General features: G+C 56.2%; 1 protein-coding gene across 1 annotated transcript in view; it reads left to right on the top strand.

Moving 5' to 3' along the window:
* The window catches only part of LOC112973901 (proline dehydrogenase 1, mitochondrial-like), a 16,830-nt gene extending 3,624 nt beyond the window's left edge, over nucleotides 1-13,206 (top strand). The window contains exons 2-14 of the mRNA XM_026082312.1: nucleotides 134-339; nucleotides 5,436-5,470; nucleotides 5,848-5,997; nucleotides 6,193-6,257; nucleotides 6,709-6,825; nucleotides 7,240-7,319; nucleotides 7,632-7,713; nucleotides 8,917-9,009; nucleotides 9,116-9,262; nucleotides 9,473-9,648; nucleotides 9,736-9,834; nucleotides 10,240-10,328; nucleotides 11,924-13,206. Of these exons, the coding sequence (XP_025938097.1) occupies nucleotides 134-339; nucleotides 5,436-5,470; nucleotides 5,848-5,997; nucleotides 6,193-6,257; nucleotides 6,709-6,825; nucleotides 7,240-7,319; nucleotides 7,632-7,713; nucleotides 8,917-9,009; nucleotides 9,116-9,262; nucleotides 9,473-9,648; nucleotides 9,736-9,834; nucleotides 10,240-10,328; nucleotides 11,924-12,111 (1,527 nt within the window). The 3' untranslated portion in view covers nucleotides 12,112-13,206. The remainder of the gene's footprint in view (nucleotides 1-133; nucleotides 340-5,435; nucleotides 5,471-5,847; nucleotides 5,998-6,192; nucleotides 6,258-6,708; nucleotides 6,826-7,239; nucleotides 7,320-7,631; nucleotides 7,714-8,916; nucleotides 9,010-9,115; nucleotides 9,263-9,472; nucleotides 9,649-9,735; nucleotides 9,835-10,239; nucleotides 10,329-11,923) is intronic.
* The last annotated feature ends 1,305 nt before the right edge of the window (nucleotides 13,207-14,511 follow it).

Below are 14,511 nucleotides of genomic sequence, written 5' to 3'. Positions count from 1 at the left end.
CCCCAGTCTCAGGGCGCTGGTGCTGGCAGACTGCTGTGGTAGACGGTGACAGGTTACAATCTCGTTGCCTAGTGTTAAAAATAGACTAGGAAAAAGCGTCGGCCTGATTTGCAAACAACCGGTTTCGGGTTAGGGGAGCGATGCAGGTGGCGGTGCCAGGTGTTGGCATAGCTGCTGCCGGGACTGCTGCTCTCCCGGCCCGCAGCCCGCTCCGCCCGAGCACGCGACGCCTGCGGCCGCGCTCCCCCCGGCGAGGCCGTTATCTTTCCTTTCCACTTGGCTGCTGTTTATCCGTATCCCCTTGCTTGTCACGAGCTCAGAGGTGGCTCTGCCCGCTGCGTAAGTCAGTCGCCATATAAGCGCTGCCTCTCCGGGACCTGCCTTATAGTGCTGCAGCTGCATGGGGGGAATGTGATCCGAGCCCCTCCTCAGGCCTTGGAGATAAAGCTGTTAACTTTTTTTTATGTAAAAACTTCAAAATGCACCACTTGTAACCTGGGGGAAAAGGAGGGTGGCTCTTTTCGAGACACCGAGTAGTGGTGTTTTCAAGAGCAGCTGCATTGTGACTGCTTCCCCAGACCTGCGGCAGCGGAGGCAATGGGCACAGTATGTGCAGAAACTGCTGTTCCAGCCCTGCTCAGCATCCAAATGGGATCTGACTCCCCCAGCGTGACCCAGGGTGCCGGCTGGCTGGTAACGTCGATGCTGCCTGCATGTGGAATGAGGGAGTCCTGTTTGTCCTTGGTGCCTGGCTGGCTTTGCTGCAGTCTCTCGGTCTTGCCATGCCTGCGTTTAGCACTTTGTTGGTGATCACCAAGGGCTTTCACAGGCACAAGCTCAGCCTGCACCTGTGCCTTGGACTACTCCACAAGGGTGCTGGTGTGTGAGCAGTGTATCTGGGCTGTGCTGGGCCCCTGGAGCAGATCCAGGATGGGCATGTGCTGGGAACAGTTGATAGTACAGCTGGGCTTGGCAGGTCAGCTCTGCCTGCACCATGTGGGTGTTTCAGTCTGTGTCCCAAGCAGGAGAGCTCTGCAGAGCCATGCACTGAATCAGCAACTCCTTCTGCGCTTGCTCCCTGCATGCCCCAATGTCGCCCTCCCTCAGCCCCAGCAGGATTCACTCAAACTAATATCTCATAAATAGACAGGAAAAAAAATTCCATCCTGTTGGTCCTCCAGGGATGTCGTGGAGTGGGGACGAAGCCCAGGGTGAGGTGTTTGTGGCACTGCAACAGCTGTGTTGGGCCCTGGCCTGTGTCAAGCACAGCTCTGTGTCTGGTGTGTTCAGAGGCAGAAACCCAAACTGCTGATGCTTTTGGCGGTGAAGCTACTGAACTTGGCTGCATGTGGTTGGGAGGGTGTGAGCTGTCCAGGACTTGCAGCTTTTAAACATGAGGATTCTGCTTCAGCTCTAATGTGAATGCTTCAGGGCTTTACCCCCACCCCCAGTCCAGGATGCAATAGGGTAGAAACCACGTACAGCAGGTTTTTGGCCTCCTGGTGCTGTGTGCTGTTTCCTGAGGCAGAGCTCATGCAGGTAGAGCCTTGCTGGGCTACCAGTGTCAACCTGCTCCTCCAGAGCAAGCTGGAGACAGCAGCATGGAAATGCCTTTTCCCCAGTAATAGGCTGTGGTTGCTCCTCACCGCAAACCCTCTGGCTGGGAACGTTAATGCAAGGCAGGCACTGGCTTACCTGGTGTTTGCGCACCCTGGTGCCCCGGGGTGCTTTCTACCTGCTGCAGACTGGTCTCTGCTGCCCTGCTTTGGCTGGCACCCAGCGCTCCGACTTGTCCCGGGAGTCCTTGACAATGGCCTCAAGGTGCAAGGACCAGAACTGCAGTGAAGTTGTGGTGACGTGGCTGGGAAAAAGACTCTCCTGCAGGCAGCAGGGCCCTGGCAGGGGTGGCTGCTTGCTCCCTTGGCAGGGAGCTGGGGTGGGCTGGGGTGTGTTAGGGGCTTGGCAGCAGCCCCAGACGGCTGCTGTGGAGGCAGTGCTACCAGAGTGGGGGGGGGGGGGGGGGCTGGCTGACCTTCTAGGCCTCTGCTGGGCAGATGGAAAGGTGACAGCATGCACGCTTGCAGGGGAAGAGGCAGGGCAGCTGGGAAGGGGCTTCTGCCCCCGTGGGGTGAATGGAAGAAACCCCCGCAGCAGGGTCGATCGTGCAGCCTCTGAGCTGTCGCTGGCCTAGGGGCTTCCTGAGTCAGAAGCTGTGTTGGGATTGTGACAGCTGAAAGATCTCTTCAGGAATCTGTGGTCTTTCAGAGCCTGCTTGTGTCTCGGCCTCTGGCAGCATGTTTCACAGCGTGGGTACCGTCCTCCCCACCAGCACTTGCTCCCATTTCAAACCTGCTGAACACTGTCACAGACGCTCTGTGAATGGCTCCACCAAGCAGCACCTGGACTTTGAGCATGCTTTGCTTCCTCTAGAGACTTCTTGTGTGGACACCAGATATCTGCTCCACCACAAGAATTCGTTTGGCTAATCCAGCCTCACAGAGCAGCCCCTGGGGCTCAGAGCAGCCTCCTCCCCTTCCCTCCACCTGCCCCAGTGCTCTTGCCACCTGGAGAGATGGCTGCACAGAGGTGCCCTGTGCTCTGCCTGGCTGTGCTGTGGATGCAGGATGGTTTCTCTTCAGTCTTGATAGCAGGTTGTGTAAAGAGTTGCTGCAGCATTGGACTGGTGTGCGCAAAAAAAATTGCTGTGGGAGGGGTGAGGTTGAGGGACTGTTCCTGCCAAATGCTTTGCTTTATTTTTGCCTATATGATTTTATCCACTGTCCATAGTTCAGACCTGAGCTTCCTGTGACCATTATATTTGCCTTGGATGTGATAATTTGGAACAACTTTTCCCTGATGGTTGCTCGCCCCCTCTCTCGGACCCATCTGCTGATGGGCAAAGCAAATACACTGTTCTTGTAAAATAGATTGTTACCTACTTCTGACAAGAGAACTTTGCTTCTCCTGAAACAGCTTATTTGAGCCCGATCAAAGCTTCCTGAGAACCCAAGTCTGCTGTGTCAGCTGAATTAGTCTTTCACAGCAATCCAACAGACTTGTTTTTCCCTCACTGCTGCAGTGATTCTTCCCCACCAAAGCAGAATTGTGCCAACTCACTTTAACACTTTCTCTGGTTAGGTACTGGGAACTTCTAAAGGTGAATGTCTTATTTGCTAGGCTGTGAGACTGAAGTGAGTTATATGCTGCAGTTTGCAGCTCAGCAAGCCTGCTGTTACATCCTGTTACAGCTTTGTTCATCACCTGCTCTGCAGCACCTGGAGGGCCTGATTTGTGCTGTGCTCAACAGCATAGGGCTTTTGCATGTCGTGATACCTGCATGCTTTGCTGTGTGGGTATCAGTTCCCATGCCCTGACAAGACCTGATCATGTCTTGCAGCCTACTAGAAGTTTTAGGGTAGGGCATGGAGCTGCTTCCTGCTCTGGGACATTTGCTGTCTGCTGGCAAAAGGGGTGGCCAGGTATAAGCTGACTTCAGCTGGTCTGGGTTAAGTGGCATATGGATGCTGTAGGAATGGCTTTGCTAGCCAAGACTAATATTACAAATAAAACAGATAATATCCAGGAAGATCTATTTCTTCAGCTGGAAGAAGGAGTCTCCTTTATTTTGCTTGATGCAGAATAATAAAGTGAACACCATGGCATTGCTTTATATGCCCCCTCAGGGAACAAAGGACTCGTTACAGTCATGCAGCAGGAATGCTGCTGGAAAGGGTGTGTTTATCTTCAGGAACACAAAATGCTTCAAGTTCAAGGGTGGTTTTTTGCTAGTTCAGTTACATGCATTTACTCTGCATAGATCTGGGAAAGCTTTGCTTCCTGCCACTTGTCTCTAGCATCTCAGATGCTGGATGCAGGGACTCTGCACTTGGTGCGCTCTGTGGTTACAGAGCTGTCCTGCTGTGCTGCACCTGGGACCTGCCTGCAGGGCACATCTCTCCTGACATATCCTCAGAGTCCCAGCAGTGTGTCCGGCTGACGTCTTCCACTGTGACATGCTGCTTGCTCCAAGGGGACCTTCTATTTGTTAGGGCCTCTGCTTCTGCATCTTATCCCTGGATATATAATGTATCCTCTCCTTCCTTTTTTCCACTCTTTGTATTCAGAGGCAGAAAGTTTCTTGACCTGTCCTGGGGGTAGCAAAATCATGAAGAAAACACTGCAGAACATGATAGGTTATGGCACAGTGCCTGCTGCTACTGATGAGCTCTGTCTGCTTCTGCCCTGGTTCAGGCTTTGCTGTGCTGTGAGCAGTGCAGGACAGTTCCTGGCTCTGGGGACCCTCAGCAGGAGGAAGGGCTTGGCTCCGCTTGTTTATGCTTCCAGCGGCCCCTAATCCCTGTCACAGGGTTTCCATGTGGGTGAATTTGTTCCGTGACAGGGTCGCATGCCTCTCTGATCTCCTGCAAGAGGCCCTCTGGCTCCTGCTGGACGGGTTTCCTGCTCTGCTCACGCTGTGCTTCCCTTTAAGGCCCTGTTCTGCGTGTCCTAAGGGAAGGCCAGTTTTGGGACACTGACTCTGGAGTTGCGCCAGATAGATCTCCTGGGAGCAGACAGCTCTTCAGCTGCTAGGGGTCGCTTTCTAGGGGCTGGCAGTGTTCCCGTGCCTTGCTCTGTGAGATCCGTATCCGTGGGCTGGATTTAAGGTGTCAGTGAGGAGGCTTAGCTGCTTGAGCTTGAGGAGGAAATCATGACTTGGCCAGCGGCGGCCTGCTGGGACTGTCAGAGCCCTGTTATCTCTGTGGCGCAAAGTTTGGGCTTGAAATGACATGCAAGGTCAGCTGGAGTTGAAGCTGAGTCTTGTTTTGTTTGTAAATTGACTAATGCTTAGGTGAGGAGTAGCAGGAGAGCTGAACTGCTGGCAGGAGATCCTACAGCTTGACAGTCTGGAAAAGCCTTTTGCTTGGTGAATGGCACCTGGTACCCTTCTAGGGTGTGGAGGTGATGGGCCAAGGTTTGGTGTGACTGGTGCTCCACTGCGGCAAGGAACGCAGGCTGCCGTGGTCAGAGACAGGGCACCCAGCTCCGCTAGGGCTGACCTTGTCCTTGCTTTGGGGTGGACATCCTTAACTGCAGCTGGCCTGGGGTTCACCAGCTCTCTGGATCCCTTGCCAGTGTTGTTCTGAGAGCAGCTCTTACCTGCAGGAAGGAGCACCTTCCCTGTGCTGTCACAGGTCCCTGAGTAAAGTTTGCTCAGGACATTGAAAGCCCTCTGCTTCCACAGGAGCATTTGGGGCATCTGACCTGCCAGTGAAGGTTGAACTGACCAGAGTTTAATGTGTTAGTGCTAGGATTGCAAGGGAAGAGCAGCCCTGCTGTGTGGGCTGGCAGCGGGGGAGCCCGGGGAGCTGCCCTGCTCACCGGCATGGTGTTCAGAGGGTTGCTGATGTGGCCCTTGTTTCTGTTTCTTTTCCTAGCTCCTGCACCTCTGCATCTGAGAAGGAGATGGGAGGTGAGTGAACCAGCCTCTCCTGCTCACAGTAGATAGTTCCTGCCTGAAGGTCCAGCCAGTCTGGATGCCAGGGGCTTGGCATGGGGGAAGGACCCAGCTCCCACAGGCTCAAAACACAAGTTGGTTGAGAAATGTTGAGGCTCTTGGCTTTTTGTGCCAACACTATTCCTCAGCAATGGCTGAGCCCCTGCTCGGGCAACAGAGTAGGAAGGACCCATTTTACGACCCACTTTGACTCTTGTATGGTCCAAGCCAGAGCCTCTCTCCCCCAACGCCTGCCCTGAGCCTGTGGATGGGAAGCAGGAACTCGCTGAGGAGGCTTGTAAGAGCTCAGAGCTCTGCAGAGGTGCACAGCCCATTTCTGGCTCCTTCCGCAGGAGCAGAGCAGAGGGAGAAGCAGTACCGGGTGCATCGCGGATTTGGAGATCGCCGTGGCGGAGTCATCAGTGCCCGCACATACTTCTATGCTGATGAGTCAAAGTGTGACCAGCGCATGGAGACCTTCCTCCGTTGCATCGATGCCTCAAGTGCGTGCTTGACATGACCTGAGCAGCTCCACTGTGCCTTGGTACTCGAGGGAGCCCACAGGCAGCTGTCCTTGTCCTTTGCAGCCCCTGCCTAGCTGGCCTGTCTGCACAGCCTGTGCCCATATCTCAGATGTCTTTCTCCTGCCTGGGAGCTCCTCTTGTCTGATCAGCTTTGTGCTTTGTGGCTCTGTCCAGGTGGTAGCTCCGAGGACGGCTTCTCGGCCATCAAGCTGACAGCACTGGGCAGACCCCAGTTCCTGGTGAGTGCCCGGGGGTGCCAGGGCTGTATGGTGGTGAGGTGGGGAGAATGCCAGGCCACAGATGACATATCTGCAGGGACAGGTGCCCCAGCTCTGCCTTGGCATGCTTGGTGCAGGTGGTGTCTCTACTGGTGGCAGAGTGGAACTGGCTCCAATAGGCTGTTCCCTCTGTGCCTGAGACCTTCTGGGAGGTTCTACCTCAACCTTTGGGAGCACATGATACAAGAGTTTAGAAATTTAGAAGTCCCAACACGAGGCTGCTAGTGGTCTGTACTAATAGGCTTCTTGTCCAGAGGTGAGGATCCCCTTGACAGAGGCAATATATGGTCTGGGTCTGCTTGTGGGGCCTGCCTCAGGCTGGGCAGGGTCCTGCAAAGCCCTGACACCACAACAGACTCTGAGCTGCCTGTGCCCCAGCGTGGGCAGCTCACACCAAGCTCTGATCCTGCAGCTGCAGTTCTCAGAGGTGCTGGTGAAGTGGCGGAGGTTTTTCCACCAAATGGCTGCTGAACAGGGCCAGGCTGGGCGAGCAGCACTGGAAACAAAGCTGGAGGTGGAGAAGCTGCAGGTGAGCTGGGTGATGTCTGAGGGACAAGGCTGTGCTGCCTGAGGGCTGGAGGGGACCTACCACCAGGCATGAACTGCTGGAGGTGGCTGGTTTCCGTAGGGCTCCTGGAGCAGCTCTGACCTGTGATGCCTCAGATCTGGACTGGTCCCTTCATATCTGGCTTTGTAGCCCAGTGTGGTGCTGTTACCTCCAGACTTGTCCTTGCCCTAACTTTCCCCTGTTGGTTTATTACCATCCTCAGTTGATGGGCTCCCACTCTTCCCTTTTGCCATGATTCCAGTCCTGTCATGCTCCTCCTTGGACCCATTGCCATGCTGGAATGGGCTGCTCCCTGTGCTGGCATAGCTCCCTACACACTGGCTCTGGGTGTCTTCCTACCCCCAGCATTGGTACTGACACTCCTCTTGCTGGCAGGAGGCCCTGGCCAACCTTGGCATTGCGACCAGAGCAGAGAGTCAGCACTGGTTCACGGGCGAGAACCTGGGTGTGACCGGGTAAGCTCTCTGGGTCCTCAAGGTGCTGTGGGATGGGCCCTGGGGGACTTCATTCAGCCTCCCCCAGTTCTTGAGGTGCAGTCAGTGCAGCAGCAGGGGGAATTCTCTGAAGGCCAGCACTGGCTTGGCATGGGGCCAGGGTCTCTCCAAGCAGAGGAGGTTCTGGTGGAGGTGACTAGATGGGTCAGTGGTGCTGTGTGTGGCAGTGGCAGATTGTACACCCTGCATGCTGGTGGGTGGTGGGAGCTGGTAGAGACCTCCTCCCTCTGCCCCAAGTACCCCATGGGTCCTGACCTGGCACTCTGCTCACAGCACTGTGGACCTGCTGGACTGGAACAGCCTGATCGACAGCCACACCAAACTCTCCAAGCTGCTCCTGGTCCCTAACATGCAGGTGGGTAACCGCTTTGGCTAGGCTCAGTCCCCTGAGCAGCCCTGCGGGCAGGGCAGTGCCAACGCAAGGCAGCTGCTCCCTGTCCCTCTCTGGTCCCTGGCTGCTGCTTCAAGGTCAGGGTGCTGTGAGGACTCTTCCTCATTAGGAATTTACTTTCTTCTGTCTTTGGTCTCCAACCTGTGCCTGGGGCAGGAGCTTGTCCCCCTCCCCATGGGAAGAGGGGGTCCTCCATTTTCCACAGGGACCAGAGAGTGGGTCCAAGCATGGAGAGCTGCTGCAGAGCTTTCTGTGAGCCTTGTGCTAAGGAATGTGAATGAGCCAGCCAGGAGCTAGGCAATCACATACCAAGAGAGGCCTGGGCAGGGCTGGCTGGGTGCTCTTGCATGGTCCTGCATGCACAGCCTGTCCCTCCTGCAGTGCCCTGGTTAAGACAGAGCCAGGACTGGTGCAGATCTGGTGGCTGCAGGCCAGCACTGGAGAGGAGCACAGGAGAGAGGGGAAGCTGGACAGAGGGGCAGCAATGGTATCTATGCTGGCCAACAGCTCTTGAAGGTCTGGGGAGGCATTTTGAGGGGACAGGTTGTAGGTCTGCTGGCCCTGCCTGGCAGCTTGCTCACAGCTGTGACTGCAGCCCTGGCTGGCATCGGTGCTGCTGGAAGCCAGCCATGCTCTAATCTGCAGTTCACAGGCAGCTCTGGGGCACGTGAGCACCTGTCACCTCCCTGTGCGGCTTGTGCCAGCTGCCTCTCCTGGTTGGCCACGTCAGCTGCCACACCAGGCCTGCAGGATGGCCCCTTGCCTAATGGTGCCCCATCAGTGTGGGTGTACATCGGTGTGCTCAGCACTGCTCGCGGCTGCCCTGGGGCAGCACTGTCATTGGGAACCCGCAGCTCGCTTAGGAGGTCAGACTTGCTTAGGCACCTATGTCCAGGCGTCTACCCCAGCTTGGGAAGGGTCTGTCCTGGTCTTTCTGTGCCTTGCCGAGCAGCAGCCAGGCCTGTGGGGTGGGCATCCTTTGCATGCTGTGCTGATTGCTGGGTGCTGAGGAGTTGGGGCAAGCAGCAGTTCTTCAGATGAGTGGCAAGTGTCTTCCTGTGGGGCTTTTCTGCTTCCAGGCGGGCCTGGCCATAGGCAGCAGCTTCCTGCAGCACTTTTTCCCCAGGCGGGGAAAGTGCCATGAGCCCATGGATGTTCTCATTTCAGACTGGTCAGCTTGAACCTCTGCTCTCACGCTTCACTGAGGAGGAGGATCTGCAGATGAAACGGATGCTGCAAAGGATGGATGTCCTTGCAAAGGTCAGGAGGTGCTGGGCTGAGAGGGCTGGGAGCAGGCCCTGCTGCAGAGGGTGACGCATTGGCAGGCAATCTCAGCAGTCCAACCCCTATGGTGTTTGCCTTCCAGAGGGCTGCAGAGACTGGTGTGAGGCTCATGGTGGACGCAGAACAGACCTACTTCCAGCCAGCCATCAGCAGACTCACCCTGGAGATGCAACGCCGTTTCAACAAGGACCGGGCAATCATCTTCAACACCTACCAGTGCTACTTGAAGGTGAAGCCCTGCAGGAGGCTGCACAGGGTCCAGGGTGCGCAGTAGGGGAAAGGACCTGCTGGAGCAGCTGGATCCCATGGAGACCTTGACTCCTGAAACCATGGCAATGCAATGAGCCATTTGTCATTACTCCAGGGCTGGTTCCTGGAGGTGCAGGGCAATGTGGCACTGATATGATGACAATGCACTGTCTCTTCCACCTGGTGGCAGGAGGCTTATGACAATGTGACTGTGGATGTGGAGCTGTCACGCCGGGAGGGCTGGCACTTTGGCACCAAGCTGGTCCGTGGTGCCTACATGGAGCAGGAACGGAATAGAGCTGCCCAGATTGGCTATGAGGATCCCATCAACCCCACCTATGAGAAGACCAATGAGATGTACCACAGGTAGGGGATAGTCCCAGCTATACTCCTGCCATCCTACGGGGCACAGACTTGGGCAGTCTCCCCACAGAGCCCTGTACTGCCCTGCAGGTGCCTGGACTATATCCTGGAAGAGATCAAGCACAGCCGGAAAGCCAATGTGATGGTAGCATCTCACAATGAGGACACAGTCAAGTTCACCCTGCGCAGGTGGGAGCTGGGAAGGTGGTAGAGACACAGGCATGTGCCAAGCCTTGGGCCTGAGGACCTGGGGTAGGTGGGGCTTGGCAGAGCTATGGTGAAACTTGCTGCGTTTCAGGTCTATGCTCAGGTACTGAGATCCTACCTTGGATCTGGTGCTCAGAGACTTGGTGTGGGGCTGGAGCTGGGGCACAGTACAGTAGCCCACAACAATTGCAGAATGAGCCCCATGGCACAACCCAGAGGCTCTTAAAATTCCTTGAATCTTTGGAGCACATCATCTGGCTGGGATATGGTCAGTGCCTTGCTGTTGTGTTCAGAAGCAGTCCCTGTTTTGTGCATGGGATGCATGGGATGCACTGCTCCTGCCTGCTCTGTCTCTGCTTTTCCCTAACACTGAGGCATGGCTTGCAGGATGACGGAGCTTGGGATCCATCCCTCAGAGAAGAAGGTGTGCTTCGGGCAGCTGCTGGGCATGTGCGACCAGATCACTTTCCCACTAGGTGAGTGCTGCAGCTCCAGCACCTGGAAGTGGGGGGGCTCAGCAGGCATGCTCCTGTTCTGTTCTCTGAGCTCAGAGACCCCTGAGATCTTACTGAGCAGCTGCTGAGAACTAGAGCCATTGTGGGGTGAGTGGGACTTGAAGGGCTGATGGAGCAGGGCTATGGGTCTGTCCTGACGAAAGCAGTGCCGCCAGGGAGCAGACAGTGGGACTGCCTGAGGATGCTGCCTTGTTGCCTGGACAGAGAAATGGTGAAGCTCAGGGGGAGGCTGGCACTGGGTGAGGGGGATGCCCTGTGTTGGAAAATGCTGGGTGCCATGGGGAGTGGTGAGGGGGAGGCTGAGCAATGGCTTTTGAAGCTCTTGCATGCAGCTACTAGTAAACAGAAAGGCTGTGATATCTGGAGCTGGATGATCCTGTTCAGTAAGCACTTCTGCTCTTCCTTTCCTCACCTGGGCTGGTGGTTCTTGGCAATTGGACCCCGTTGCCCATTGTTTTGTGCTGTCAGCAGGCCCCAGGAAGGCAGGGAGATGGATCCTGGCAGATAGCAAGCACTTTACTGTGCATCACTCCTTGGTCCAGGAGTGTTACTTTGCTCCTCTGGAGGAGTGTCAGTGCAATGCACAGCTGAGTTCTGGGCTCTCTGCTCTCCTGTAGCCGGATGGGGACCCCAGCCTAGTCCTCTCCTCTCCAGTTCTGTTCCTGGCCCAGGCAGTAGATTAGGCATATTAAGGGACCAGCCTCAGCCCAGACAGACTGAGGCATGTGCAAAGATCCAAATAGCCCAGCCTAGACACATTCAGGTCACTGACTGATCTCCCTCCCTGCACAGGTCTCCAGAGTGGAGACCCCAAGGCCAGGATAGCAGCATGAGGTTGACTGGGCAATTGTCCAGCATGGATACTGCTCTGTCCTGGAGTTCCCCTAGCAAGCTGGGTTTGGCTGTGTGTCTGCAGTCTCCTCTGGTCATGCTGGAAAAATGTGTTAACTTGATGTTTCTGGTTGAATGCTTCTTGAATTGGCTGGGCCCTGGCTGCTGACATTCCCAGGGCTCCCAGTGACCTTGGCCCTCTCCTCTCCGGCTTGTTCCCAAGCTTCCAGTGCTGAGCAGGAGGAGGGACTTGCTTTTGCTTCCCTCTACCCTGGCCAGGCTCATCCACATCTGTCTGGGCTGCTCTCAGACTTCCCCTCTTGATTGCTTGGCTGTGTCCTCCAGCCAGTGAAATCAGCTGCTGCCTGCCCTGCTGCAAAGGACTTGCTCCTGATTCCCTGAGCCCTTCAGAGCTGGGGAGCTGGTCTCACATGTTGTCACTGCCCTGTTCCCCACGAGGTCACATCTCCGTGATCTGTCTGGCAGCAGGCAATATGGAGTGGTCTGGGCCCTTTTGTCTAGGAATGAGTCAAATGGCTCAGTCCCCAGTGCCCAGCTCCTCTTCCCCAGCTGCCTGTCCCACTGGCTTGTTGCCTTTACCCAGGAGGGAGAGATGTCTAGACCTGTGCTCCCATTGCAGCAGAGCCCAAGGAGGATGGGAGAGCAGGGAATTAGGGAGGCTCTCTTTGGCTCAGGGCATTTTCATGACCAGCCTCTCTCTTCAGGTCAGGCGGGCTTCCCTGTCTACAAGTATGTGCCTTACGGCCCGGTGAATGAGGTGCTCCCCTACCTGTCCAGGAGGGCCCAGGAGAACAGAGGCTTCATGAAGAGAGCGAACAGAGAGCGGGACCTCCTCTGGAGCGAGTTCAAGAGACGTTTTTTTGCAGGCAGCCTCTTTGGCCCAAACGACTAACCTTCCTGTCCAGTGGGATCCAAATGCAGCACTTGGCTCAGCCTGGGCCCATGGAGAAGGGTTTTTGTGCCTTTGTGTATAACCACTATTGCAGTTCCCTTTCCTAGTTCTATTGCAGTTTTTCACCCAGAGGCCTTTGCTCTGGGCAGAGATGTGCTCTTGTTGCTGTTTGAACCACATATGCCTTATGGAGGTCACTGGTGTAGGGCTGCCCTGACTGCTAGCTGGAAATGCCCAGAGGCATGTCCCTTCTGCCATGTGCCTGGCCTGAGCTGCAGCCCCAGGCCTGGGCTGGGGCTGGAGAGTGCAACTCAGATGCTGAAGATCCCCTGCCTTGGTGAAAGTTGTCCTGGTGCTTTGCTATGGTGAGCTTGAGGGTGGAGGAGCAGCCCCCTGCTTTGCCGCATGTGCTTAGGGCCAAGGGCTCAGCTGTCCCCAGCCCTCTCTGAGCCAGCAGCATGGGATGACGAGGGCCAGGTCCTCCAGCCAGAGCTGTAGCTTGACCTGTCTTCCAGCTACATCAATGCAGATGTAGAAACTGAGGCTGGTGAGATGACCCAGTGGAAGGTCACAGGTGGGGCTGGCAGTGCAGGGCAGGGACAGGGTGCAGGTGCCTCCTGCCTGTCTGGGGGCAGCTGATCCCTGGATACTCACCAGCTTTGCACAAACCTGAGCCAAGCTTGTCCTGGGCAGGGCCAGACTCTTAATGCTATCGTGCTGGGCTGAGCAGAGCTAAAGCTTCCCAGGGCTGTAGGTATCTGCATCCTCCACCCACAGCCTGAGCTGTGCCCTGTTGGCCCTCAGGCATGTGACTGGGGCAGAGCGGGTAGCAGAGCTGGCTTGCAGTAGTCACCACACTGTTCCTGTCCTGCCAGCGGGGGCAGACCCTGGCTGTAGGTGCTGCTGCTCTGATGTGGGGTGCGCACAGTGCTGCAAGAGCAGGTGCTGTGCCAAACCTGTATGTGGGCAGGGGAAGACTAGGGAGGCTGCCTGCTTCCCTGGGGAGCACTTGGGAGCCAGTCTGCATCTGGCTGGCTCTGCCATACACTGGATTTGTGGAGAATAGTGATGATTAAATCACAACTGTTCCCAGCCTGTCTCCTGGATTTATTGGGTGGCCACCCCTGCCTTCTGCCTTGCTCCCCGGATCTCCAAGGTGAGGATTAGTGCTTGTTCCTCAGCCCCCACAAGCTGCGTGCCTTGGCCTGAGCCAGTGGCCAGGGCTTGTGGAACAGAGGCTGAGCTGGACTGGACCAAGTGACTGTGGCCTGCTACAGCCAGGCCAAACTTGCCTGGCCCTGGAAAGGGTGGGGGCTGCAGAGCTCTCTGGGAACCACTTTGGATACTAGCAGGGGACTGGGAGCCCAGGTGCTTCCTCAACCCAGACCTTTGAGGGCTGCTTTCAGTGGTTGGAGAGGTGAGAGCTGTGCTGGGGCTGCTCAGAGTTCCCCACTGCTGGGGGAGGAGGGAAGGCAGCTGTGTGTGCAGCTGGGAGGAGAGACAGTGCCCATTCTCCTTGCACCTGGCTTTTGGGGGCCATGCACCCTGCTTCTTCTCACTGCCATGGGAGGGATGCTGCCTGTACCCCAGGATACACACTGGCTGGCGTATGGTTGCATGCTCATTCCTGCAGTGTTTTCCCAGCCTGGCCAACCTCCATCTGTGCCCTTCAACAAGCGTCCCCTTGGGGTGCTTCTCCGCCACTCCAGTTGTAGGGCAGTTTCTCCTCATCCCTCCTGGACTTGCATTTGGCTCTGTGAGGCCATGAGCACCTCTGGGCTTCCCTCCCTGGCAGCTGAGACACAGTCTGCTTCTCCCCCCAGTATTCTCCACTTCCCCCTATGAGCAATGGCCTTGGCAGGGCTTACTGAAAGCTAAAGGGGGGAAGTTTGGGCCTCCCAGACATACTTCCCTGCTGCCTTTTCTCTAGCTGACACTTCTATTTAACTCTCCTGTCTTATAAAATACATGGAGGGGCAGGAAGCATGGCTGCAGAGTAGCCAGGACATGGAGCCAGTGGTGTTTGTGCTGGTACAGGCAGCAGCAGGACTCCTGGTATTTCTGGGAGGAGAGTAGATGTGGTCCACACGCTGCATTGCCTCTCCAGCCCCTTCCAGCCATTTCTTGTGGAGTGTCCCTGCAGCCTGTGTTGTGTGGAGAGATGGCTTGGGATGCCAAGTCCTGGACTCAGAAGCTCCTCACGTCCTCAATGCCTGGAGCCTGGGGATCTGGATACGTGGAGGGAGGACTTCTTTGAGTTGTTAAAGGAAGGTGAGTCCGGGTGACTCAAGCTCCACTTCCTCGCCAGTGGGGAGCTGGGGGGTCTGCACCTTCAGCTCTGCAATCCTGATCCTCCACTCCCTATGTGCAGCACTCACTGGGGGAGCAGGAGACCCTAAT

The sequence above is a fragment of the Apteryx rowi genome, unplaced genomic scaffold (assembly GCF_003343035.1).
Source record: "Apteryx rowi isolate R43461 unplaced genomic scaffold, aptRow1 scaffold_571, whole genome shotgun sequence".
Lineage (NCBI taxonomy): Eukaryota > Metazoa > Chordata > Aves > Apterygiformes > Apterygidae > Apteryx > Apteryx rowi.
Note: the sequence above shows the minus strand (reverse complement) of the source record. Positions and strands in the feature narration are given on the sequence as shown.